The sequence below is a fragment of the Pelophylax lessonae genome, assembly GCF_965119305.1.
Source record: "Pelophylax lessonae genome assembly, chromosome: 5".
Classification (NCBI taxonomy): domain Eukaryota; kingdom Metazoa; phylum Chordata; class Amphibia; order Anura; family Ranidae; genus Pelophylax; species Pelophylax lessonae.
Window position 1 is genome coordinate 189847026 of NC_138772.1, and position 25890 is coordinate 189872915.

General features: G+C 44.9%; 1 protein-coding gene across 1 annotated transcript in view; it reads left to right on the plus strand.

The window, feature by feature from the left end:
- The window catches only part of LOC309556458 (epidermal growth factor receptor-like), a 285296-nt gene that overhangs the window by 256448 nt on the left and 2958 nt on the right, over nucleotides 1-25890 (plus strand). Inside the window, exon 16 of the mRNA XM_082258918.1 lies at nucleotides 19650-19788. Coding sequence (XP_082115044.1) covers nucleotides 19650-19780 — 131 coding nt within the window. The 3' untranslated portion in view covers nucleotides 19781-19788. The remainder of the gene's footprint in view (nucleotides 1-19649; nucleotides 19789-25890) is intronic.

Sequence of the window (25890 nt, forward strand, 5' to 3'; positions counted from 1 at the left end):
GTGTAGGTTTTTTTTTTTCATGCAGCCTGTGGGCTGAATGAAAAAAAGAGAACCTAACAGAAATTTCCGCAGGAAAATTGTGTAGTATACACACCAATAACCGCTCAAACATCCAAACCCACTTCCTAATGGCGGGCGGGTATACATGACAATATTCCACGTATACCTAAAGGTATTTTAACTGCAGTGGTGAAATCAACCTACCACAGTGCTGCCATCAGAGGTATCCATGTATGCTGAGCGCAAACGCTGTTTGTGTCAGAATATAAAAAATCAGTGTGGCAGCCGATGAGTACCTGCAAGGGAAACAGGTTAACAAAAGAATGAAAAACAAAGTACAGTAAAAGTACAGTAGGAAGAGTAGAAGAACATAAAAATAACTGAGACGACAGCTGTTTTTGGCTTTTTTGTTTTATATTTTTTTCGTATTTTTTTTTTTTTTTACAATTTTTTTTGTGAACTGCAACTTTCCAGCTTAGGGTCTCTCAAAATGTCGATAGCCATCGAACATCTTTCGAGACCCTTGTTAGTGTGCCCTACACTATGTGGTGCTGTACCCTACACTAATACTCCACTAGTGTGTGGTAATGCCCCATACACACGTGCAGATTATCTGCAGACTTTTGTCTGCAGACTTACCAAAACCATATAATATGAGGTCAAACCTAAACACTTTCAATTTGTATGCAATCCGGCAGGCCCTTGCACTACATAGAAAAGGTAAGTCTGCAGACAAAAGTCTGCAGATAATCTGCACGTGTGTATGGGGCATAAGGCTCAAAACATTCCCCGATGCAGAGACCAGGTTGGTCAGGACAGGTGGGACAATAATAACGGGTGTCATGCCTAAATCCGTGCCTGCTACAAACACAGCATCTTCTTTGGGGGTATCTTTGGGTGGGGTACTCGGGAGGACATGTGAAAAATGCCTCTCATGCAGCCAGCTCACTGCTTCTGGAAGGGGAAGTTGGGCAGAAACACCTCCTAGGTACAGGTAGGCATTGATGATCTCTTCCTGGAATTTTTGGAAGAATCCGGTTCATCCTGACGCTCTGCATAGTACAAAGGCGTTCAGCATAGCCAATTGAAATAAATAAACAGACGCTTTTTTGTACCAGCGTCTGGCTTTACGGGTAACTAAGTACGGCACCAAAAGCTGGTCGTTAATGTCCACCCCTCCCATATTAAGGTTATAGTCGTGGACACAGAGGGGTTTCTCCATAACACCAGTTGCTGTAGTAATTTGGACCATCGTGTCTGCGTGAAGGGAGGACAGAACGAAAACATTCCATGTATCCCTCCACTTCACTGCAAGCAATTTGTCCGTTTTCAAGCAGGCTCTCTCCCCCCGACTAAGGCAGGCTGCCAATTGCGCCAATTTTTAATTCGAACAGGTGACTAAATAGTGGCACGCTTGTGTAAAAATTATCCACGTACAAATGGTACCCCTTTCCGGATAAGGGTGACACCCAGTCCCAAACTATCTTGCCGCTGCTCCCTATGTAGTCTGGGCAGTTGGGGGGTTCCACAGAGCTATCTTTTCCCTCGTAGACCCGGAAACTAACTATAGCCTGTGGCCCTGTCACACAGCTTATACAGTTTGACCCCGTATCTGGCACGCTTGCTGGGGAGATACTGTTTCATAGCAAGGCGGCCAGTAAACTTAATCAGGGACTTGTCAACGCAGACAACTTGTTGGGTGGTAAACAAGGCTGCAAACCGCTGATTGAAGTGGTCTACGAGGGGCCGAATTTTGTGTAGCCGATCATATTCAGGGTCTCCCCGAGGACGACAGATTTCATTGTCGTTGAAATGCATAAATTGCAGAATTTGCTCGTATCTTGCCCTGGACATGGAGGCAGAGTACACGCGCATATAGTGAATTGGGCTAGTGGACCAATATAGCCACAATTCACTCTTTTTGGTTATGCCCATGTTGAGGGAAAGGCCCAGAAACGTCTGAAACTCAGAAACCGTTACAGGTTTCCAGCCAAATTGTCTGCCAAGGGGCGAATTTGGATTGGCGGTGATGAATTGACTAGCGTATAAATGTGTTTGGTCCACAATAGATCTGAAAAGATCTTCCGTGAAAAACAGCTTATAAAAATTCAGGGGAGTAAAATTGGCTTTTTCCATGTGGATTTCAGGTTGGCCAGTGAATGGGGGAAGTACGGGCACTGTAGTATCAGTGGGTTTCCAATCAGGATATGCCAGCGCATCAGGGAGGGCACTATGGGCTCTATGGGAATGTCTTCGAATATACGGTGGCTGCGGGCCACTACTTGTGCTAGCCACCGCACCAGCTTCAACTGCACTTATGGGACTCGCCACGTCACCAAGTGTTACTGCAGTGCTGGTTGTAATAGGTCCAGGGTGTACTAGGCTGCTGGTACTTGCCAGGTCACCAGAAGGCTGAGTGGCACTAGTACCGACACTCTGCTCCATACAAGCACGCTGCAATCTCTGCACCTCAGCAACTCCAGAATGGGGTCGGGTACGCCTGGTTCTAACAGGGACCCATTCATCTGGGTCCCTGTGGAGGGGGTGGAGGGGTTAAGTGCTGGCAGGAATCAGTGCTGATCATGCAAACACCGTGTTTTGGGAACCCTAAATTATGGGGACGCTAGTATAGTTCTGATCAGATCAGATATTGATCTGTTCAAACACTATACTAGTAATGGAAGTGTGTGTGTGTTTGTGTGTGTTTATTGGGGGGGTGTCTGGTATCCTAACCCTAAAAGGAACAGCCGCAAGTGCTAAACCTGATCACAAGTCACATTGATACAGGTATATAGAAAACTGCTATATACTGTATGCAGTGTGTGTTGTGACAGGGTGTGTAGGGGTTAACTGGGGGTGATCAGGGGGTTAAATCTTTATGGGGGGTGGCGGGGACCCTAAACCTCCTTGGGACAGAAACTAACTCGCTAGCGCTAACTCAAGTCACAATCACACTAATACAAAATACAGTAAAACACTATATTACCTATATATTAGTGTGCAATGTGATGGGGGGAAGGGGTTAATTGGGGTGATCAGGGGGCGATCAAGGGGGATCAGGGGGTTAAATCTTTATGGGGGGATGGCAGGCACCCTAAACCTACTTGGGACAGAAATGTACTCGCTAGCGCTAACTGAAGTCACAATCACACTATCTGTCAGGGACTCAATACCCTGCGCAGGCGCACTGGCGTTGCTAACCGGCGAACGCCTATGCGCATGCGCATGCCCTGAGGCTACCTTGAGTAGTTTGCGGCTATCTTGCGTTGGCGCGAACGCGCATGTACACGCAATGTGCCTTTGGCGCCAAACTGCCTATTTAAAGCCAGTGATCACTCTGAGACATTGCTGTGTGATCATCAGCTCTCCTGTATCCTGTGCCTGTTATATCTGCTGTTCCTGTTTACCTGACCCGGCTTGTCTTTGGATTCTGATTGTTCCTGTTTCCCTGACCCGGCTTGTCTTTGGATTCTGATTACCTGCTGCCCGCCCTGACCTTCGCTTGTCCTGACTATCCTCCTGTCTCATCCTGATCTGTTTACCTACTACCGGCTATTGGTCCTGGACCCGTTCCTGGCTCACCCAGGGAATCCGGGGGGCCGCGACCTGGTGTTAGCAAGCAGCCAAATCCATCCCCACCATCTGGGGCCCTGGTGAAAACCGGCTAACACTTAGACTCCGTGCCTCTGGTGAACCTGTGCCACGCCAGTTACCCGGTAAGCCACTCCTCTTACGTCAGGCTCTGCCACGTTACCCCGTGACACTATAACAGATATACAAAAAAACACTATATTACCTGTGTATAGTGTGCAATGTGACAGGGGGGAAGGGGTTAACTGGGGGGTGATCAGGGGGGGATCAGGGGGTTAAATTTTTATTGGGGGGTGGCGGGTATCTTAACCCTAAAAGGAATGGCACACTGAAACAGGTATATAGGAAAATGCTATATACTGTATACAGTGTGTGTTGTGACAGGGGGTGTAGGTGTTAACTGGGGGGTGATCGGGGGTTAAATGTGCCTAGCCTAGGTGTGTGTGCGGGTGCTTGGTGCAATACTCACAGTTCAGATCTGCTCTCTCCTCTCAATGAATCCAAAAAGGATTTGGGGAGGAGAGAGCGGGTCTTTTCTGTGCCTGTGTTTACATGACACAGGCACAAGTCCGTATCTGATTGGGCAGGACCGATCAACAGGTCCAGGCCAAAAATCATTGGCCTGGACCTGATGACTGATCGGTTCTGAACCCAATCAGATCATCAGCAGGGCCAGAGCGGCGGCGGCGGCGAGCGACGTAGGTCTACGTCGCTTTGCCTGTAGGGGACTGACTGCCACAGTAAGTAGTCATGCGGCGGTTGGCAAGTGTTTAACCACTTGCCCACCGCTCACATGGAGCGTACTGCGGCAAAGTGGCTGGTTCCCGTCCAGCGACGTAGACCTACGTCGCTGGACTCCTCCCCCTGTAGGCGGCGCTCGCGCACCGCCGGAGGTGCGCTCCCGCTGTTTTCATTCACAGCGGGAGTCGGGCCAGGGGAGGAGGGGCGGCGATCGCCGCTGCTCTTGCCCGATCATCGGGGAATCTAGTGTGGAGATCCGCCCGCCTGTGTAAACAGAGCGGGCGGATCTCCTAAGTGACAGGGACTGACAGATCGGAGTGTTCAGCATAGCTGAACATCCGATCTGTCCTTCTGTCACTCAGTCACCTCCCCCCCCCCACACGTCAGTAAGCACCAGGCATACATTAACCCCTCCCTCTCCAATAAAATTAACCCCTTCACTGCCAGTGTCATTTTTACAGTAACAGTGCATATGTATAGCACTGATTACTGCAGTAATGTCACTGGTACCCCCAAAAGTGTCAAAAATGTCAGTCAAGGGTCCGATCTGTCCGCCGCAATGTCGCAGTCCCGCAAAAAAAAATCGCAGATCACCGTCATTACGCGTTAAAAAAAAAACACCAAAAATGACAGAAATCCTTCCCTTAGTTAGTAAACGCAATAACTTTTGCGCAAACCAATCAAAATACGCTTATCGTGATTTTTTTTTACCAAACATAGGTAGCAGAAAACAAATTGGCCAAACATTTTTAAAAAATTAGATTTTTACATTTTTTTGGGGGGAATTTCATATAAAAATTTTTTAAAAATATTGTTATTTTTTCAAAATAAACGCTCTTTTTTTGTTTATAGCTCAAAAAGTAAAAATCGCACAGGTGATCAAATACCACCAAAAGAAAGCTCTTTTTGTGGGAAAAAAAGGACGTAAATTTTGTTTGGGTATGGCGTCGCACGACCGCGCAATTGTCAGTTAAAGTCGCACAGTGCCGAATCGCAAAAAGTGGCCTGGACGTAAGACAGCAAAATCCTCCGGTGGTAAAGTGGTTAAGGAATGTAAAAATATAATAGCCAATTTGGAGTAGTCTCTACCATTTTGGATCAGTTTCTCAACAGTAATGCATAGAAACCTAAATATTGAAAAACATAGAATCATCGGGGCTGATTTACTAAAGGCAAAACGTTTTTTTATTTTTTTTATTTTGGATAAAGTAGAGAGATTCACCTTCTCTATTTGTCCTGTTTACCATTATAATTGAAAGTTACAGAAAATCACATATTTTGGATTGTCCTCAGAAAATTAATAGAGGGGAAATCTTCCAATGGGGACACTAGTTCTGGTGACCTGGGCGGCCCCATGGTATTCTTTTAATTTGTAGGGATTTTCTCTCACTTCCTGTTTGGGACAGAAACAATTTTTATTCAATTTTTGACATTTATAAAGATATTTTGTATTTACTGAAATGTAACTTGTTTTTCTTTTTTGATACACCATGTGTGTCCTGTGAAAGCAGCTTCCCTTTGACTGGTATTCTAGTCAACTTCTTTCTTTTGTATTAATACGTATTCTGCAGGGCCCTGTCTTAGTGAGCATATTTCTACAGTTTAAACCATTTTTCCTCCTTATTAGCCCAAAAAAATGACAGGCTTTCCAATCCTTCTCCACTGTATCCATCCCATCATGTTATGAGATAAAATACCTCATGGTTTCATGAGTAAAATACCTCAAATTTTGATTAAATAATTATTTTCTTTATTTTAGTAGTGTTTTTTTGTGAATTGTAAAAAATGTGTAAAAAAAATCTGAGTTGTTTTGTCTTAGATTTTTAGAGTAAAATAGCTGTGAATTAAACCCACAGTGAGCTAAGCTAATGCCATCTGAATATGTAAAATCTGGATGATTGCGTAGGGGACTAGTATGAAACCAAACATAACAGCAACCCAAAAAACCGCGAGAGAGACCAAGGGGAAAAAATAAAGGAGGAGGTAGTGTAGCCTAGAGCAGGCATCACTAAATGGTGGACTGTGGTCTGGACATGGAATAAATGACAGTCCTATCTGAACAATGGCTCCGCCACTTAGCAGCCTGGGTGTCCTCCCTCGGGTGATATCCTTCTTCCCCCACCGCCACCACAGCATTTAGCCTTTCAACAGGTAGAAGGCAGAAGGCACGGCCGGGACATGCTGTGCCGTCTGCCTTCTGGTTGGAGGAGGGTTGTGATTGGCAGGGGGAACCAAGGTAGGGGTTCACATAAAGAGGACTGGGTTGCAAGGAAGGAAGGGGGGCTTTGAAGGGGACCAGTATACAACAAAGGGGGCTGTGAAGGGAACCAGTAAACAAGGAAGGCGGGCTGTGAAGGAGACCAGTATACATGAAAGGGAGCTGTGAAGGGGAATAAGATGCAAGTAAGAGGAGGCTGTGAAGGGGACTGGGGTAAAAGGAAAGGGTGCTGTAAACAGGATTGGGGTGTATGTAAGGGGGGGGCTGTTAAGGGGACTGGGGTAAAAGGAAAGAGGGCTGTAAACAGGATTGGGGTTTATGTAATGGGGGCTGTTAAGGGGACTGGGGTGCAAAGAAGGGGGAGTTGTGAAGGGGACTGATATTCAAGCAAGTGGGGCTGTAAAGTAGACTGGGGTGCAAGGAAGGGAGGATGTGAAGGGGACTGGGATTCAGGTAAGGAGGGGTTGTGAAGGGACTGGGATGCAAGGAAGAGGACTGTGATGTAAAAGGGTGACAGAGGACCCAATGTGAAGAGGAGGGGGACTGCGATGTGAGGTGGGGACTTTTTTTTCGAAAGTTTCAGTTTTATTGATTAAATACCACTAAAAGAAAGCTCTATCTGTCTAAAAAAAAACAGTTAAGTGTTGTATGACTGTGCAATAGTCATTTAATGTGTGATAGCACTGAAAGCTGAAAATTGGCCTGGTCAGAAAGGTGGTATAAGTACCCAGTAAGCAAGTGATTAAAAATGATCATATGTAGCATTTCACTGACATTGGGATCAGATGAAGACAAAACACCGCTAGGTCATCTGGCATCAACTGTCAACTTTAGAATGACATGCGCAACCTGTTTCCAAAAGCATCTGATTCCTGGGTAAGACCAGAAGATATGAAGCATAGTGCTGACCTTTTTGAGATCTTCCACACAGCATTGAGGGACATGTTTATGTCATATCTTGAGAATCCTATATCATCGTGACCTATTTCCCGTATAGCATACGTGATAGAGGTTTATAGGGTCAACTGCATCCTTTCATTTTTTTGAACTGTAAAGATGACATTGTTTTCCTATTTCTTTATATATGTTGAATATATGGGAAAGATTACAGTAAGATTGGAACAGGCAATGCCGGGGTGTTTCCAAACACAGTGCCTCAAATTGCGTAAGTGTGGGGCAAGGACCATGATTTTCTCATTAGTTGGGAGAGAAAATGGTGCAGTTGCATTGCTTGGCATAGGGAGAGTGGAGGATCAAACATGCCTTGTATCTTAGACAGTGGTTTCAAACCCAAAAATGGGGGAGAACAATATCGGACTGTACAAGACAGAGAAAGGAGCATACATTTGATTAGTAAAAAATTCCTCATATAAAAAGCCTCATATAGATGGTAAAATGATTCTGAATTTTCGAATAGGAATCCCAAAGGACCATCCAGGCAATGGCAATGACCACCAGGGCACCATACAGGCCAGCAGTGACAGGCACTTACATCTGTGCTGTCTCTGTGTGCATTTGCCACTCTCCCTGGTTGAATTCAATCCCCCTGTGTTCATTGAGTTCATTCAGTCGGGGAGAGAGACAGCAAAGATGTAAGTGCTGGACTACCTTGCCTGTTATCTGCTGGCCTGTATGGTGGCCTGGTGGTCGTTATTATCGTCTGGATGGTTCTTTGGGATACCTATTAGAATTTGCCATCTATATGAGGCTTCTTAATCCACTGTATAGGTGGGAATACAGACAGACTTAAAGACCTAGTGTGTACCTTAAATATACTATATCCTGCTTTCTCTCTCTCATGTTGATCCACACACTACTGTCTAAGTGGGACTGCTTTGGATCCCGACTGAGTAGATTGTATCTTGGGGGAGTTGCTGCATAGACGTTTCCTCTCCAGTTGAAGCTTTCTCGTTGCCCCAGCGCCCACTTAGGGAGCTTGTGTGCGGGTGTGGTTGTCAATTAAGATGAGCAATTGACGAAATGCGTCGATATGTGAGGACCTAATACACTAGTGTTCATTCTCTGGCTATAATACCACATGCAGGAAACTGTCTCATGTTATTTTTGTGTTTTAAGAGGTAAATGAATGTTTTTAATAGTTTAAAACCTAAATAAAAAAATTCCCTTTTTTTCTAATTGAATGTATGCTCCTTTCTCTGGCCTGTACAGTCTGATATCTTTCTCCCCCGTTTTTTTCCTACTTGTATACACTACGAATGATGGCCATGTGTTTCACCAATTACCAAATGGTTTCAATTTACCGCCTGCAAGGAAGAAGTGAAGATGATATCTGCCCATATGAAATAGGGAATGGAATGCCCCTTGCTGTATACCTTGTTGGAACTGTGGCCTACCACAGGGGTCATGCATGAAAGCATTTGTTCATATGAAATGGACCACCAGCCCCCAGTAAATCATTTTAGGGTTGGATTGATGAGCTGGTGCTGGCAAAGTGGCCTAATAATATCCTGGAGCAGCCAGGGGGCCCCCGAGTGCTATCTCGATGAACACCTGTTCTAATAGGGGAAAGAGAGAAAGAGGGAGAGATATATTTGTTTCTGGCAGCAGGCATTACTAGTTTTCAATGTAGGACCCCCACTGCCAGGACAGTATTATAATATAAGTAGTGTTGAGCGAACACGGACTGTATTATTCGTGTTCGTACCGAATAATTGGATTTTTGTTACCCGAACACGGACCCGAAAACTTTACTGTATGTTCGGGTTTAAAATCCGTGTTCGGTCATTTTATTTCCTGTTTTGTATGTAATGGCGCGCTTTTAATGGCGGGCTTACAACAGCCAATCAACAAGCGTTTAACTGGTGTGCCTTAGCCATCCCAGCCATGCCTACTAATGTATTAGTAGCTGTGATTGGCCATCTGAAGCATGTGACCCATGTCTTTATAAGTTCGAGAGCCCCAGCGCGCCGCGTCATTCTGCTGTAGTTTAGGGACAGAGCACACATCATACGTGCTGGCTGCTGATTAGGGACAGACAGTGATTCTGTGAAAAATTGTGTCCGAAAAGAATGCAGGGACAGGTCGGAGTGAAGGCAGGGAAAGTTATTAGAGCATTTTAGGGCCAGGCTGGAGATTAGGCAGGGTCAGCCTACATCGATTTTGCTGTGTGGGGGGTGGTGCAGTGAATGATCTTATTGAGCATATTAGGGCCAGGCTGGAGATTAGGCAGGGACAGTCTACATCGATTTTGCTGTGTGGGGGGTGGTGCAGTGAATGATTTTTTTTGCCCTCACTTGAGCCTACTGAGGAGGAGGAGGAGGAGGGAGAAAAAAAAATCTATTTTTATCAGTCAGTTGTGTGCAGCGTTCATCAGCTATATTTTACTACAAGTTAAAAGGGATTTTTTTTTCCCCCTTCATAGCCTGTTTGCTGCAGTGCTGACTGTGACATAAGACACTGCTGTGTTCACATGTGCTATTGAGTGATTTTCAATTTTATACACTTTTTTATATTCCACTGCTCAATATACACCCTTTTGGGTTAAAAAAAATTAAATTGTGGCATAGTCTGTACTAATCTATTTAAAAATTACAAACTTAAAGGGCAATTTTCTTTTTTTTTTCACTTCATAGCCTGCTGCAGAGCTGACTGTGACATAAAACATAAGACACTGCTGTGTTCACATGTGCTATTGAAAAATCACCAATTTTATATCATATTTTCTATTCCGCTATTCAATCTACACCCTTTGGGGTAAAAAGAATTAAATTGCGGCATAGTCTGTATCGGTACGTGTGAGATACACCTTTCCAATTTTTGGGGCGCATCTTACACCGCTGAGGATTGCAGGGTGCTTCAGTTTGCCTCCTGCCTGTTCCGAACTCCTCCTACTCCTCATCCTGCCTTTAGGGTACAAAAAATAGTAATCGGGGCCTAGTCTGAGTCTATACGTGTGAGATAGATACACCTTTTGATATCATATTTTCTATTCCGCTATTCAATCTACACCCTTTGGGGTAAAAAGAATTAAATTGCGGCATAGTCTGTATCGGTACGTGTGAGATAAACCTTTCCAATTTTTAGGGCGCATCTTACACCGCCGAGGATTGCAGGGTGCTTCAGTTTGCCTCCTGCCTGTTCCGAACTCCTCCTACTCCTCATCCTGCCTTTAGGGTACAAAAAATAGTAATCGGGGCCTAGTCTGGGTCTGTACGTGTGAGATAGATACACCTTTTGATATCATATTTTCTATTCCGCTATTCAATCTACACCCTTTGGGGTAAAAAGAATTAAATTGCGGCATAGTCTGTATCGGTACGTGTGAGATACACCTTTCCAATTTTTTGGGGCACATCTTACACCGCCGAGGATTTCAGGGTGCTTCGGTTTGCCTCCTGCCTGTTCCGAACTCCTCCTACTCCTCATCCTGCCTTTAGGGTACAAAAAATAGTAATCGGGGCCTAGTCTGGGTCTGTACGTGTGAGATACACCTTTTGATATCATATTTTCTATTCCGCTATAGAGATGTACCGAACGGTTCGCCGGCGAACGGTTCCCGGCGAACTTCGAACGTTCGCGTTCGCCGCTGCGGGCGAACATATGCGATGTTCGGTCCGCCTCCTATACATCATCATTGAGGCAAACTTTGACCCTGAACATCACAGTCAGCAGACACATTCCAGGCCAATCAGCATACCTCCCTCCCACACCCTCCCACCTCCTATAAATAAGCAAGGGCAGCATCCATTTTAGATAATTTCTGTGTTACTGAGAGCAGGGAAAGTGCTGGTGCTGCTGCTGCTGTTATAGCTGGGGACAGTTCCCGGTCTTGTTAGCCAGTGTTCTTGGTACACTCCTGCTGTAAGGACAGCACCCCAAAAAGCCCTTCCTAGGGCTGGTATTTGAGGTTTTTTTGGATATATATATATCTATTGTCCCCAAAAGCCCTTTTGAGGGCTGGTATTTGTGTAATTTTTTTTGTTCTGTGATATATATATATATATATATATATATATATATATATATATTGTCCCCAAAAGCCCTTTTGAGGGCTGGTATTTGTGTAATTTTTTTTGTTCTGTGATATATATATATATATATATTGTCCCCAAAAGCCCCTTTGAGGGCTGGTATTTGAGTATTTTTTTAATATATATATATATATATATATATATATATATATATATATATATATATATATATGTAGCATGTCCAGAACCAGAAAAAAAAGATCATATAGGTGTAAAAGGGGTTCCCACCATCCCTGCTCTACTGAAAAATTATCTTTTTTTCTGGTTCTGGACATGCTACAGAGCTGAAACTTCACAGGTACACTTTTTAGACCCCATAGACACTAAATCACACAAAAAAAGTTCTTAAAAATTGTCATTTTTGATAGAGAGCCAATTATTGGAAAAAAAAAAAAAACTTAACAAAAAAAAAAATTTCTTTGTATTTATTGTCTGGGGGGTCTAAAAAGTGTACCTGTGAAGTTTCAGCTCTGTAGCATGTCCAGAACCAGAAAAAAAAAAAATAGAATCAGGGTTAGGGTTAGGGTCAGGGCTAAGGTTAGGGTTATTTTTAGTGCTTAGGGTTAGAGTTAGAGGGGTAGGGGTAGGGCTACTAACTCTAACCCTAAGTATCTCACCGTAACCCTAACCCTAGCCCCTAACACTAAACCTAACCCTAACCCTCTAACCATAACCCTAACCCTCTAACCTTAACCCTAACCCTCTAAGCCTAGCCATAAAAATAACCCTAACCCTAAACCTAACCCTAACCCTAACCCTAACCCTAACCCTAGCCCTAACCCTAGCCCTAACCCTAACCCTAGCCCTAACACTAATTCGTATTTTTTTCTGGTTCCGGACATGCTACAGAGCTGAAACTTCACAGGTACACTTTTTAGACCCAGATGCTAAATCCAAAGAAATTTTTTATTTTTATTTTTTTTAATTTTTCCAATAATTGGCTCTCTATCAAAAAATTACAATTTTTAAGAACTTTTTTTTGTGTGATCCCTCTCCGGCATGCCACAGTCCAGGTGTTTGTCCCCTTGAAACAACTTTTCCATTACTATTGTGGCCAGAAAGAGTCCCTGTGGGTTTTAAAATTCGCCTGCCTATTAAAGTCTATGGCGGTTCGCAATGTTCGCCGGTTCACGAACATTCGCCGATGTTCGCGTTCACCGTTCGCGAACAGCGAATTTTATGTTCGCGACATCACTATTCCGCTATTCAATCTACACTCTTTGGGGTAAAAATAATTAAATTGCGGCATAGTCTGTATCGGTACGTGTGAGATACACCTTCCAAATTTTTGGGACGCATCTTCCACCGCCGAGGATTGCAGGGTGCTTCAGTTTGCCTCATGTTCCGTACTCCTCCTACTCCTCATCCTCATCCTGCCTTTAGGGTACAAAAAATTGTAATCGGGGCCTAGTCTGTGTTTGTACGTGTGAGATACACCGTTTTATAAAATGTTTTCTATTCCGCTAATATACACCCTTTTGGAGTGTAAAAAATTAAATTACGGCATAGTCTGTATCAGTACGTGTGAGGATTGCAGGGCGCTTCAGTTTGCCTCCTGTTCCGAACTCCTCCTACTCCTCTTCCTCATCCTCCCTTTAGGGTACAAAAAATTGTAATCGGGGCCTAGTCTGTGTTTGTACGTGTGAGATACACCGTTTTATACCCTTTTTTCTATTCCGCTATTCAATATATACCCTTTTCGGGTGAAAAAAATTAAATTGCGGCATACTTTGCATATTTTAAGTGAGATACACCCGTTGTATTTGTATACTGTTTTTCTATTCCGCTATTTAATAAACACCCTTTTGGGGTAAAAAAAATTAAATTGTGGCATAGTTTGCATATTTGACTGTGAGATACACCCGTGCGATACTGTTGTTGTTTTGTTCCGCTATTCAATAAACACCTTTCTAGAGCAAGATCATAAATTACAGAAATATGAGGAGACCGTCAAATAGGGGCCGTGGCCTGGGTCGTGGTGCTGCTGGTAGAGCTCCTGTTGCAAGGAGAGGACGTGGTCGATCTGTGCCAGCTACACGCACAAGTGAAACACCTTCCTCAAGTGTGAGTAGGCGACAGAACCTGCAGCAGTATTTGGTAGGGCATCATGCGCCTCTACAAGTGTTGAGGCCAGAACAAGTAGAGACGATAGTAGATTGGTTTGCTGCTGACAGTGCCTCCAGTTCCCTCACATTGTCTCCCACCCAGTCTACTGCAGAAAGGTCAGAGTTGGCACCTGCAGCCGATGTTCAACCGTATTTCACCTCACCCCCTTGCAAATCAGGCAAGCAGTCTGAGCCCCAAGTCATGCAGCAGTCTCTTCTTCTTTTTGATGACTCTGTCAGCAGGGTTTCCCAGGGCCATCCACCTAGTCCTGCCCCAGAAGTGGAAGAGATTGAGTGCAGCGATGCCCAACCACTTATTTCTCAAGATGAGTACATGGAAGGACCATCGCAGCACGTCTCCGATGATGACGAAACGCAGGTGCCAACTGCTGCGGCACTCAGAATTGAGAAGACCGACAAGGCGGGCAGGGGTGAAGACTGGGTGGAAGATGATTTGGAGGACGATGAGGTCCTCGACCCCACATGTAATGAAGGTCATGCAGGTGACCTGAGTAGTTTGGAGGAAGAGGCGGTGGTCGCACAGAGCCACCAGCACAGTAGAAGAGGGAGCAGGGTGCAGAAGCGGAGCGGCTGTGCCCTAGACACTATGCCTGCTACTGCCCAACGCAGCAAGGGACCAAGCGCACCAAAGCCAGCTCAAAGGAGTTCTCTAGCGTGGAAGTTCTTCAGAAAATGTGCTGATGACAGGACAGGAGTGGTTTGCACCCTGTGCAATGAGAGCCTGAAGCGAGGCATAAACCTTCTCAACCTGAGCACAACCTGCATGATCAGGCATCTAAGTGCAAAGCACGAGCTGCAGTGGAGTAGACACCTTCAAAACCAAGAAAGGTGTCTGGCTCCTCCTGCTTCCTCTTCTGCTGCAGTTTCGGCCTCTTCTTCCACCTCTGTAGTAATACCGGCACCTGCCACAGACGATCTGTCAGCAACACCACCACCTGGGTCACCAACCATCTCCACAATGCCCCGTGGAAGCGTTCAGCTTTCCATCTCCCAAACACTTCAGAGGAAGAGGAAGTACCCCCCTACCCACCCGCGATCCCTGGCCCTGAATGCCAGCATTTCAAAATTCTTGGCGTTTGAAATGCTGTCATTCCGTCTGGTGGAGACGCACAGTTTTAAAAGCCTTATGTCGGTGGCTGTCCCACAGTACGTCGTGCCCAGCCGCCACTACTTTTCCAGGCAAGCCATCCCTTCCCTGCACAACCAAGTGGGGGAAAAAATCAGGTGTGCACTGCGCAACGCCATCTGTGCCAAGGTCCACCTAACTACTGATACGTGGACCAGTAAGCATGGTCAGGGGCGTTATATCTCCCTAATGGCACACTGGGTAAATGCAGTGGCGGATGGGCCTGAGGCGGATAGCAATTTGGCGCATGTCCTTCCACCACCGAGGATTGCATGGCGCTTCAGTTTACCTCCTGTTCCTAACTCCTCCTACTCTGCTTCCTCATCCTCTACCGCCTCCTCATCCGGTCAGCGTAACACCTTCAACACCAACTTCAGCACAGCCAGGGGTAAACGACAGCAGGCAGTTTTAAAACTTGCCTGTTTGGGGGAAAAACCACACACCGCGCAGGAGTTGTGGAGGAGCATGGTACAGCAGACAAATGAGTGTTTGCTGCCAGCGAGCCTCAAGCCCGGCCTGGTGGTGTGCGATAACGGGCAAAATCTCATAGCAGCTCTGGGCCTAGCCGGTTTGCCGCACATCCCTTGCCTGGCGCATGTGCTGAATTTGGTGGTGCAGAGGTTCCTTTAAAAATTACCCCGATATGTCAGAGCTGCTGCAGAAAGTGCGGGCCGCCTGTGCGCACTTTCAGTGTTCTCACCCTGCTGCTGCTCGCCTGTCAGCGCTGCAGCGCAACTTCGGCCTTCCTGCTCACCGCCTCATATGTGATGTGCCCACAAGGTGGAACTCCACCTTGCACATGCTGGAAAGACTGTGCGAGCAGCAGCAGGCCATAGTGGAGTTTCAGCTGCAGCACGCACACGTGAGTCGCTCTGCGGAACAGCACCACTTCACCACCAGTAACTGGGCCTCCATGCGAGACCTGTGAGCCTTGTTGCGCTGTTTTGAGTACTCCACCAACATGGCCAGTGCCGATGACGCCGTTGTCAGCTTAACTATCCCACTTCTATGCCTCCTTCAAAAAACGATTCGGGCGATGATGGAAGAGGATGTGGCACAGGATGAGGAGGAGGAGGATGAAGAGGTAAAATTTCCAAGGCTTTCAGGGCAGTCATTCGCAAGTGGCTCCGAGGGTGGATTCCTGCACACACAAACGCCAGGGACACAATTGTCCAGCAGGGGCACAGTTCTGGAGGATGAGGAGGAGGAGATGGAGGAGGAGATGGAACCATGTTCACAGCAGGGTGGCACCCAGGCCAGCTCATGGCCATCACTGGTGCGTGGCTGTGGGGATACAGAGGACACAGACGATACACCTCCCACAGCCTTTCGTTGCCTCTGGGCAGCCTGGCACACATGAGCGATTACATGCTGCAGTGTCTCCACAACGACCGCCGAGTTGCCCACATTCTAACTTGTGCTGATTACTGGGTGGCCACGCTGCTGGATCCCCGTTACAAGGACAACGTACCGTCCTTAATTCACTCACTGGAGCGTGATCGCAAGATGCGCGAGTACAAGCGTGCGCTGGTAGACGCGATGCTGCTGGCATTCCCACCTGACAGCGGGGCCACAGTGGAAGCACAAGGCCAAGGCAGAGGAGGAGGAGGAAGAGGTCGCCAACGCAACCAGGGCACCGCCAGCACCTCAGAAGGCAGGGTTAGCATGGCCGAAATGTGGAAAAGCTTTGTCAGCACGCCACAACAAACAGCAGCACCAGCAGCTTATATGGAACGTCTTAGCAGGAGGCAGCATTTCACCAACATGGTGGAGCAGTATGTGTGCACACGCCAACATGTAGTGAATGACGGGTCTGCCCCCTTCAACTTCTGGGTCTCCAAATCGGGCACATGGCCTGAGCTTGCCCTTTACGCCTTGGAGGTGCTGGCGTGCCCTGCAGCCAGTGTATTATCTGAACGTGTATTTAGTGCAGCTGGGGGCGTTATCACAGACAAGTGCAGCCGCCTGTCCAGAGACAATGTGGACAAGCTCACGTTCATTAAAATGAACCAGGCATGGATCCCACAGGACTTTTCTGTACCTTTTGCAGAATAGAGATGGATACCGACCTTACCCAGCCATTGTTATATTTTTGATCTTTCTCACTCTTTTGGGGTGTACCCTCATTTAAAATGACTGAAAAAAAGCAGTGTTGGCTACCTCCTCCTCCTCCACCGCCGCTTCCACCTACACCGCCACATCCACCACCACCTCAACCTCCCTCCTACTCCATATGGGCCTTGTCCTTCACAGATGAAGAAAATTGTTTTATTTTTCTGTTTTTTTTTGTTGTTTTAAGTTATTTCCCTATCCACATTTGTTTGCAGAGTACTTGCCATGCTCTTAACTACGTTTTGCTGCCATTTGCAGCACTCTAGCCCTTTCCATTGGTGTTTTAGAGCCATTTTAGTGCCTGAAAGTTCGGGTCCCCATTGACTTCAATGGGGTTCGGTGTCCTGGTAAAGTTCGGAAAAAGTCCGGGACACGGACCCGGACTTTTTTTTCAAGTTCGGCCGAACCCGCCGAACACGGACATCCAGGTGTCTGCTCAACTCTAAATATAAGTATAACCCAATACTACCACTAAAATAATCCTTCTCCACCTGAACATTTAATTCAGTAAACTAAACTTTAAAACAACTATTTTAAAACCTGTTTTTTCATAAATTCTTTTTTTTCAAACTTCAAAAGAGCACAGCAAATGGGTACAGAAACAAATATTACGAAATGGCACGCAGGTCAAATATCTTTCAATGCAAATGAAAAGGCAGTTCAAAGGCTCTAAAACATTACCACTTATCGAAAATGTAAAATATATGTATAAAAGAGAACAGGCTCTATTCAAGTTCAGTTGTTGCTCTGACTCCCTTTTTTCCTGTTTTATGTGGGATGGGGGGGGGGGGGGGGGACTAGGGTATGGACAGTAGAGGAGAATGGATTGTTAAAGGGTCAGGAAAAGAGAGAGAGAAAAAAAAGTGAGGATTAGGGATAGCTTCTGCAGTTTTGGAGTTCCTGTAAAGAAATCACAGGATCCAGATTTCAAATTTGTTTTCCGTTTGTTTTCTGAGATCGGCCATCAGCTGCTCCATCAACTGTATGTCAGCTACCCGATCCAACCACTGTGCAATAGTAGGTGTAGGAGATTTCTTCCACATGGCAGCTTTGTGGCAGCTGTGTTAAGTAGATGTTTTAGAAGAGAATTTTTGTAACGTTTGATGGACAAAGCCAAACCTTTTTTACAATTTGAATGGAGCTTGAAGGGTTAGAACATGGTTGTATTATATATTTAATATCATCACCTGTTCACTGTTTGGCATTTTTTGCCACTGTTAAGAACATTTAGCTTTTTACCCTTTAACAACCCAAAGTGGACTTGCTCTTTCTGTCCAGTCTTTTCATTTTCCATAATTAAAAAAATAAAAAAAAATCAAATCAATGCTTCGATAGCACTTGTACTGTTTTTTTTTCTCCTGTCATTTTTATTCTTTAGTCTTGCCTTGGCACCTACTGTATATACTGTACTTTATACAATGCAAATTGTAGGAAGGGAATATTAGGGAGCATGCTTCCCCAAAGTAAAGCATTTATGTTGCATTCACACCTTGCCGTTTTAACCCACATGCTCCTCTTTTGACATCAATAGAAATGCACATAGTTGTGCATTTTATTGCGTAATAATGCATTTCGGGCTTTTTGATTGACTTTAATGAAAAATGCATGCACCTTATACGAGGTGTAACTTTACTCTAAAGCTGTCACAGTGACTTTTGCTGATTTACCAGTTTTTAAGATTACCAGTTATGGATTAGAATTTTTAAAATTTTGAATGAAACCAGTTTTGATTTACTTGACCATCTCCAAACAAAATGGCCCAGGGAATACAGCTAGAGCAAAAGAATTAGCAGCAGCCCAAAGCAGGATAATGCATAGCCCATAGATAACCTTAATGATTGACTGGGTCCCATGCTAATGATTACTTCAGAAATTACCTTGGTTAAATCAACAGCAATGATCATAGCCCAGTCCATTTTTTTTTCTTTTTTTTTTTTACAGGGCTGGGCAAAATTCAGGATAAGGGTTGGCAACCCTCAGCCATTTACTATAGGGAATTTAATTGGCCAATTACTGTTGCTTCCCCTGGAGTGTTTACAAAATTGTAAATATTACTTATGGCATATGTGTTGATAAACTACTTGGATAAAAGATACATTATTCAGACCGGAGATTATACATGCATGATCCAACCACCACCAATTAGATTATAATATCTAATGATTATGCCTTTTATGCCTTAAGCTCTTGACAAAGCTGTATGCATGAAGAATCTATCCCCCTTCTGATACCTGTTAAGCAGACTAAATTTTTAGGAATTTCAGATGAAATACTGTCGTTTCCAAATGTTTATAGTTTCTGCTTCTTTCTCTTAAAACCTGTTTTAATTTCTGTATTTCATCAATGCATCTAATCACTCTGGATCACATGAATGCAAATGCATGAATGCCCACCAGGTCTGAAGCTTTTTTAAAAAATGTAATGTATAGCTTTATTACCCCCAAAGAATAATATGTGCTCTTGAGAAACTTTTTTTAATCACGCAGTGGGTAAATGGACAGTCAGTAATTTATTTCTGTATGTTTACTGACTATTTATTATGTATGCTAGCATAGCATGCATTTTCATATATACGGGTATCTCAGAAACCTTAGTCTGCCTGATTTACATACACAGTTATACTGGTGTGAGCTTTCTTTTTGTTTATATCTGATGGCTAGCCTTTCTTGCTGATAATGATTATTATTGAACACTCGTAATCTATGTGTTATCAGATTTATTTTTTTTTTTTACTTTCTTTGTAGTTCTTAATGGAAATGTTTGCCATCCTTTATGCTCTCACCATGGATGTTGGGGACCTGGTACTAAGCAGTGTCTTTCTTATCATGAATATCAAGGTGGAGAAGGATGTGGGGAGTTCTGCAATACACTGTAACAAACCAGGTAACCTATACTTTAAGTACCTGTTTTTAAAATGTTAAAAAATTAAAAGAGGAAAAAAAGTGTGTAAAAAAAAAAAAAAGTCCCAAAAATCTACACAATTTTCATTAAAGTCATTAAACTTCGACCAATAAGCTAAAATGCAGTTGCTGTGAGCTACTATTCTTTGTATAGCTCCACTGCTGCATTCACTTTTTTTTTTACCAATCAATAAACTACACTATATTACCAAAAGTATTGGGACGTTTGCCTTTACACGCACATGGACTTTAATGGCATCCCAGTCTTAGTCCCAGTGGCGGTTTCGGGCACGGGCGAACAGGGCAGCCGCCCGGGGCGGCATCACGTTGGGGGGCGGCACTCGGTACGAACCTGTGGTGGATAAAAAGAAAATCATCTTTGCTGCGGGTGGCGCCGCTGCCGCCCCTGCTGCTGAAGGAGACGTGCCGGCGGCTGGAGTTTGCCTGGAGCCGCTCCAGTGGAGCGGGGATTGTGCAGCCGCGCTCAGAACTAGCGGGGGGGAGGAGGAGGAGCCGAGAGTACACTGTCTACACAGACACACAGCAGTGGCGGCGGCGCGCTCAGAACTAGTGGGGGGAAGGCGAGGAGGAGCCGAGGACTCGTACTGTACACTCACTACACACACAGCAGCGGCGGCGCGGAAGGCGAGGAGAGGAGGGTAGTGTACACACTGGACTGTAGTAGTCACTACTACACACACTTGCAGTTGGTTGCAGGTAAGTTGCTCTCATAAAAAGAAATGAGGTAGTTGGCGCTGCCTGAGAAATGTGTGGTGGAAGGTTGAACTTGACTAAAACCAGTGACTGGTGTACAGGAGATTTTTGGCGCTGCCTGAGAAATGTGTGGAAGGTTGACTTAAACCAGTGACTGGTGTACAGGAGATTTTCTCAGATATAAAATAGATATGAATGAATGAATGTAAAGTGCAAAAATGCAAATCAATATAATCACAAATCAATATATATACACCTATAATGCACCATTTCACGCAATATATAATTTCCTATTATATAGTTTTCACAGCAACTTATTTCATAGATAGGTCCACATATATTTTCGTTGGTTCACTGGCCAGACCTTCCAACTGGCTATTTTCACTATAATTATATTTTTTATATATACAACCAATATATACACAATTTTTGGGGGTGCGCGCACTGATTTTGCACTATCTTGCACTGTATATGTTTATATAAGTTATAGGCTATAACTTATATAAACATATACAGTGCAAGATAGTGCAAAAACAGTGCGCTCACCCCCAAAAATTATGTATATATTGGTTGTATATATAAAAAATATAATTATAGTGAAAATAGCCAGTTGGAGGGTCTGGCCAGTGAACCAACGAAAATAGATGTGGACCTATATATGAAATAAGTTGCTGTGAAAACTATATAATAGGAAATTATATATTGCGTGAAATGGTGCATTAATTGTGGAGAAATATAAAATAAAGTGTATAAGTGCAATATAATACTAAACCAATCAAGGGTATATATAATATATAATGGTGGATACAAGATGTGAAGTTTTGTCATGTTATTTTTTTTGGGGGGGGGCGCCGGGAGGGAGTCTCGCCCGGGGAGCAATTTAATGTAGAACCGCCACTGCTTAGTCCATAGGGTTCAATATTGAATTGCCCCCCCCCCCCGCCTTTGCAGCTATAACAGCTTCAACTCTTCCGGGAAAGCTGTCCACAAGGTTTAGACGTGTGTTTATGGGAATGTTTGACCATTCTTCCAGAAGCGCAGTACAGTAGTGAGGTCAGGCACTGTTGTTGGATGAGAAGGCCTGGCTCGCAGTCTCTGCTCTAATTCATCCCAAAGGTGTTCTATCGGGTTGAGGTCAGGACTCTGTGCAGGCCAGTCAAGTTCCTTCTCCCCAAACTTGCTCATCCATGTCTTTATGGACCTTAGTGCACTGGTCCAAATCATTTGGTGGAGGGGGGCCACAGACATTTACGGGCAGCCCATAAATAATGGGTGGTTGGCAATACTTCCCCACACAGTAGTGTCCTCCTCTGCCTCCTTCCTTCACCTTCCCCCACAGTAGTGTCCTCCTCTGCCCCCCTCAATTTGTGTCCTTTTCTGCCCCCCTTCATATCATGAACCTCCACTGCAGTGTGATGCTGTGCCCCTTTCACCTCTCCACATCAGTGTCCTCTGCCTCCTTCACCCCCCCCCCACAGTAATGTCCTCCCCTTCCCCCTTCAACCCCCCCCCACAGTAATGTCCTCCTCTGCCCCCTTCACCCCCCTACAGTAGTGTCCTCCTCTGCCCCTTCACCCCCCCCCACAGTAGTATCCTCCTCCGCCCCCCACAACCCCCCCCCCCACAGTAGTCCTCCTCTGCCCCCCAAGTTCAACCCCCCTACAGTAGTGCCTCCCTCTGCAGCGGTCCCCTTTTATATTACCCCTCACAGTGTTCTCCTCTCTGCTGTGGTGAGGCACTGCCGCCGAGACTGAGTTCCTCTGCCTTCCATTTAAAAATGGAGCCAGATGGCACCATTGCATTAATGCGCATGCGCCCGCCCGAAAATTTGGCGAGCGTGTATAAGCTTTGCCGAGTCCGGCAGGCTTCAGACGGAGCATGCGCAGTTAGTGCCTGCCACAGCCACTTCAAAGGCCAGTCCTGCAGGATGCAGCTTCTAATAGGAACAAGGTTCCTGCTGTGGAAAAAGTAAAGGAACGCCGTTCCCATGCGTTCCTGCAGTACCTGATGAAACCCCTCTTGAGACTAGACATAGGTGAACTACAGCTCAGTGGACTCAGTGGGTTAACAAAGACAGTCACTAGGATCTTTCACTCTCAGGCCTTTACTCACTGTGCCATGAGTGCTTTCCTGCAGTACCAGCCAGCTTCTCTCCAACCATCTAAGTATGAATCCCTGATAATCCATGTCAAGATAGGGGCCAGGCCTAAAATTAAAACAAAAGATGAGGTCTAACTTATAACAATAAACAGATCAGTTCCCACCTACCCAAGTACTTAAGGTCATTATCTGAAAAGCCCATTAAAGATGCCATGGTAGCAGTTCCTATCCTAAATGAATGGGTAGAAAATTAAGATGGAATAATACCCCATTTGTTTAGACACAAGCCAAGAACTATCCAGAGCTGGAATCTGCTAAAGTGAATCCTAATGTAATTGTGGGTGTATCGCAGAATGCTCCTTTGTTAAAGCTCTTGGGGAAAAACTGGCTGCCACAGGCAAACAAGCACACTTTATTTTCCCAAATCCTTCTGATCCATTTTAGACTGAATAAAAGAATCGAAACACTGAAGTCAGTTATGACCACATCCTCTATAATGACATTATACCTGGGAATGTGTTACTCTTTGGAATTGATTTGTTGATCCAGAAAAGCTCTGAAAAATGGCATGGAAATGCAACTCAGAAGAGCAAGGTTTTGAACGTCTGAAAAAGAAAAAGTAGAGATTAAAGTTAATATGCTTGATAAGATAATGTTTGTTAAGGTTATAAGGTTACAATTGTGCTTAAAATGACAGGAGGTACACCATTTGCAGCAGCTTTTATTGAACAACCAGCAGACTCCTCTCTTGGATGTCGCTGATGCTCCAGGATCAGCACTGACAACAAACTGAAAGGGTGATGGCTTATGTCAACACCTTAATAGCATGGCAGTCAAACCGAAGCTCATTATGAAGGGACATTTTATTAGAAAAATTGTGTCATAATTATGCCAACACTGCCCTCCATATACCTTATAGGCCTCAGAGCTAAGATCTATATAACTAAAGTAGCAAAGGGCTCATATGTGGGAAACACAAATATATCTATCATATGCACAAAAGCCCAAGAGCCAATTTCCAAATGTTTTGGGCAGCATATGCTGCAAGACAGTCTTAACCACCTCAAATTATCCTGTCTTCCTCTTCTCTTCTGGCTATTCAGCCCTTCTGTCTGAAATGTAATTAGAATCATAATCACTTAATGGCAGCAGTGAGTGTGGATCAGTTAACTGTTGACTGGTGATTGATTTCACAGGTAGAGGCACTGCAGCAAATGAGAAGGCAGCTTATTGTTGAGGGGTGGCTCCAGGGAGTAGATTCTTGCTGTCACTGAGGTTGAACCCACAGGCTCCTCAAGTGACTCACTTATGTGGGCACCATTTCTGCAGGAGGATCCACTCTCGTTGCTCTTTGCCTAGCTGATATCCAGCCCTGATTGTAGTGAGGGGAGGGGGTGAAGCTGTGCATGTAATGCTTTGCTGTAGCACTGGTGCCAGAAGTCTCCTCAGAGCTAAGGCTCAAGTAGGATGGAAACTGAGATCTGCAGGGTATACACTATATATTGCCTGATGCTGGAGCTGGGATGTTGGTAGGCAGAGCCATTGGTTCAGATAGAGCAGCAGCAAGTAACCCTCTAAGCAGAGTCACTGCACAGTCCACCTATTTTTTTTGTCTGTGTTCCAAATCTACTTAGAAAGCTCTCCTAGGGTCCATCAGGTCAGTTGTTGAAACTGTGGGCCTGCTGCAGGACTCACCAGCTCACATGATTGTTACTTTGGAGTTGAAGCTGCTTGAAGGCTGGGTGTCTCCAAAGAGGTTACTGAACCCTCCCTTTGCTCCCTATTTAAGGTCTCTTGAACTACCACAACCCCTTCTGACCTTGTCAAATCTTAACTCCTCCTCCTCCTTTTTCCAGCAGCCATGGCTCCCTTTCCTTAAGGTCTAGAGGCATTCATTCTATACGTATATTAAAGCTCCCAGAAGAAGCATGCACTGTAGCCAAGATAGCTGAGGGTTCATTCATACCTCTGAGCTCCTCCTCTTCTCCGTGTGCCACCAAAAAAACCCACCTCCTATAGTGGCACACATGCAGTGTCGATCCTGAGCTGTGCTGTATGTGTCTATTGACACACATACAGTGTGTCTCGGTGCCACCCCCTGCTCCCTCATCACTGGGTTTGATTGACAGCAGCAGGAGCCAATGGCTTCCACAGCTCTCACTGATCCAGTGAGGATAGAGAGAATGGAGACAGATGCTGCTCTTGGCCACATCACTGGATTGAGATTTGGCCCAGGTAAGTATTTGCGGGGCCTGGGAGAAGAAGGAGCTGACAATTCAGAGAATGCATTACTAATGCATTCAGGTAAAAAACCTTCAGCCTTTACAACTATTTAAGGCCTTTTACACATTGTCCTAAGCTTTTATATAGTTACATAATAGGTGAGGTTGAATAAAGACAATAGTCCATCCAGTTCAACCTGTGTAGGTGTGTGTGGCCGTAATCATCTCTCATACCCCTGAATGTTCCGATCCTTGAGATGTACACCTAAGAGTCTTTTGAAAGCCACCATACTTCCCGCAGAAACTACCTCTTGCGGTAGAGAATTCCACAATCTTGTAGCCCTAACAGTAAAGAACCCCCCACGTTGCCTGAGGTTAAAACGCTTCTCTAATCGCATTGTATGCCCTCGAGTCCTCATGCAATCCTTTCGACTGAATAGCTTTTTTTCTATGCTGAGATCACCATTGAGATATTTATGAATTGAAATCATGTCCCCTCTCAGGCGTCTCTTCTCCAGGGAGAATAAATCAAGCGATTGCAGACGCTCTTCATAAGCTTGTAGAGGAACAGAATTTACAACATTTTTTTAAGAGCATTTGCAAACCTTTAGCACTCTCAGAGAATTCCGTAAAGCCTTTTCAACCCAATAAGACAGGAGAATCCCTCCATAACCTGTCAGGTTATAGTTTTGTGTTTCTTCCAAAGCCTTACAGCTAAGAAGCCATCATTTCCATACATTGTATTGCTGGTGGCCAGTGAGTCTGAAACAGCTATATGTTATTTGGAATAAAGGTCTCTATGTTTCTTAAATGTTTTAATCCGAAGACCCAAATAAGAAAATTATTACTGTACTAAGTAATATTAGGAAATGTTTTGTAATTACAAGGCATGAGGGTACCTGAATTTGAATTTGACTTGGTAGCAGCCTCTTTCAGTCCCTGGACAACAGTGCTAAGATCTTGTCTGTGCAACTCTCCCCCTCCGCCTTGAGAGTGTGTGAGAGCTCTAGTTTCCCATATGTGTCAGGGCTGTCCATCAGCGTGTGAAT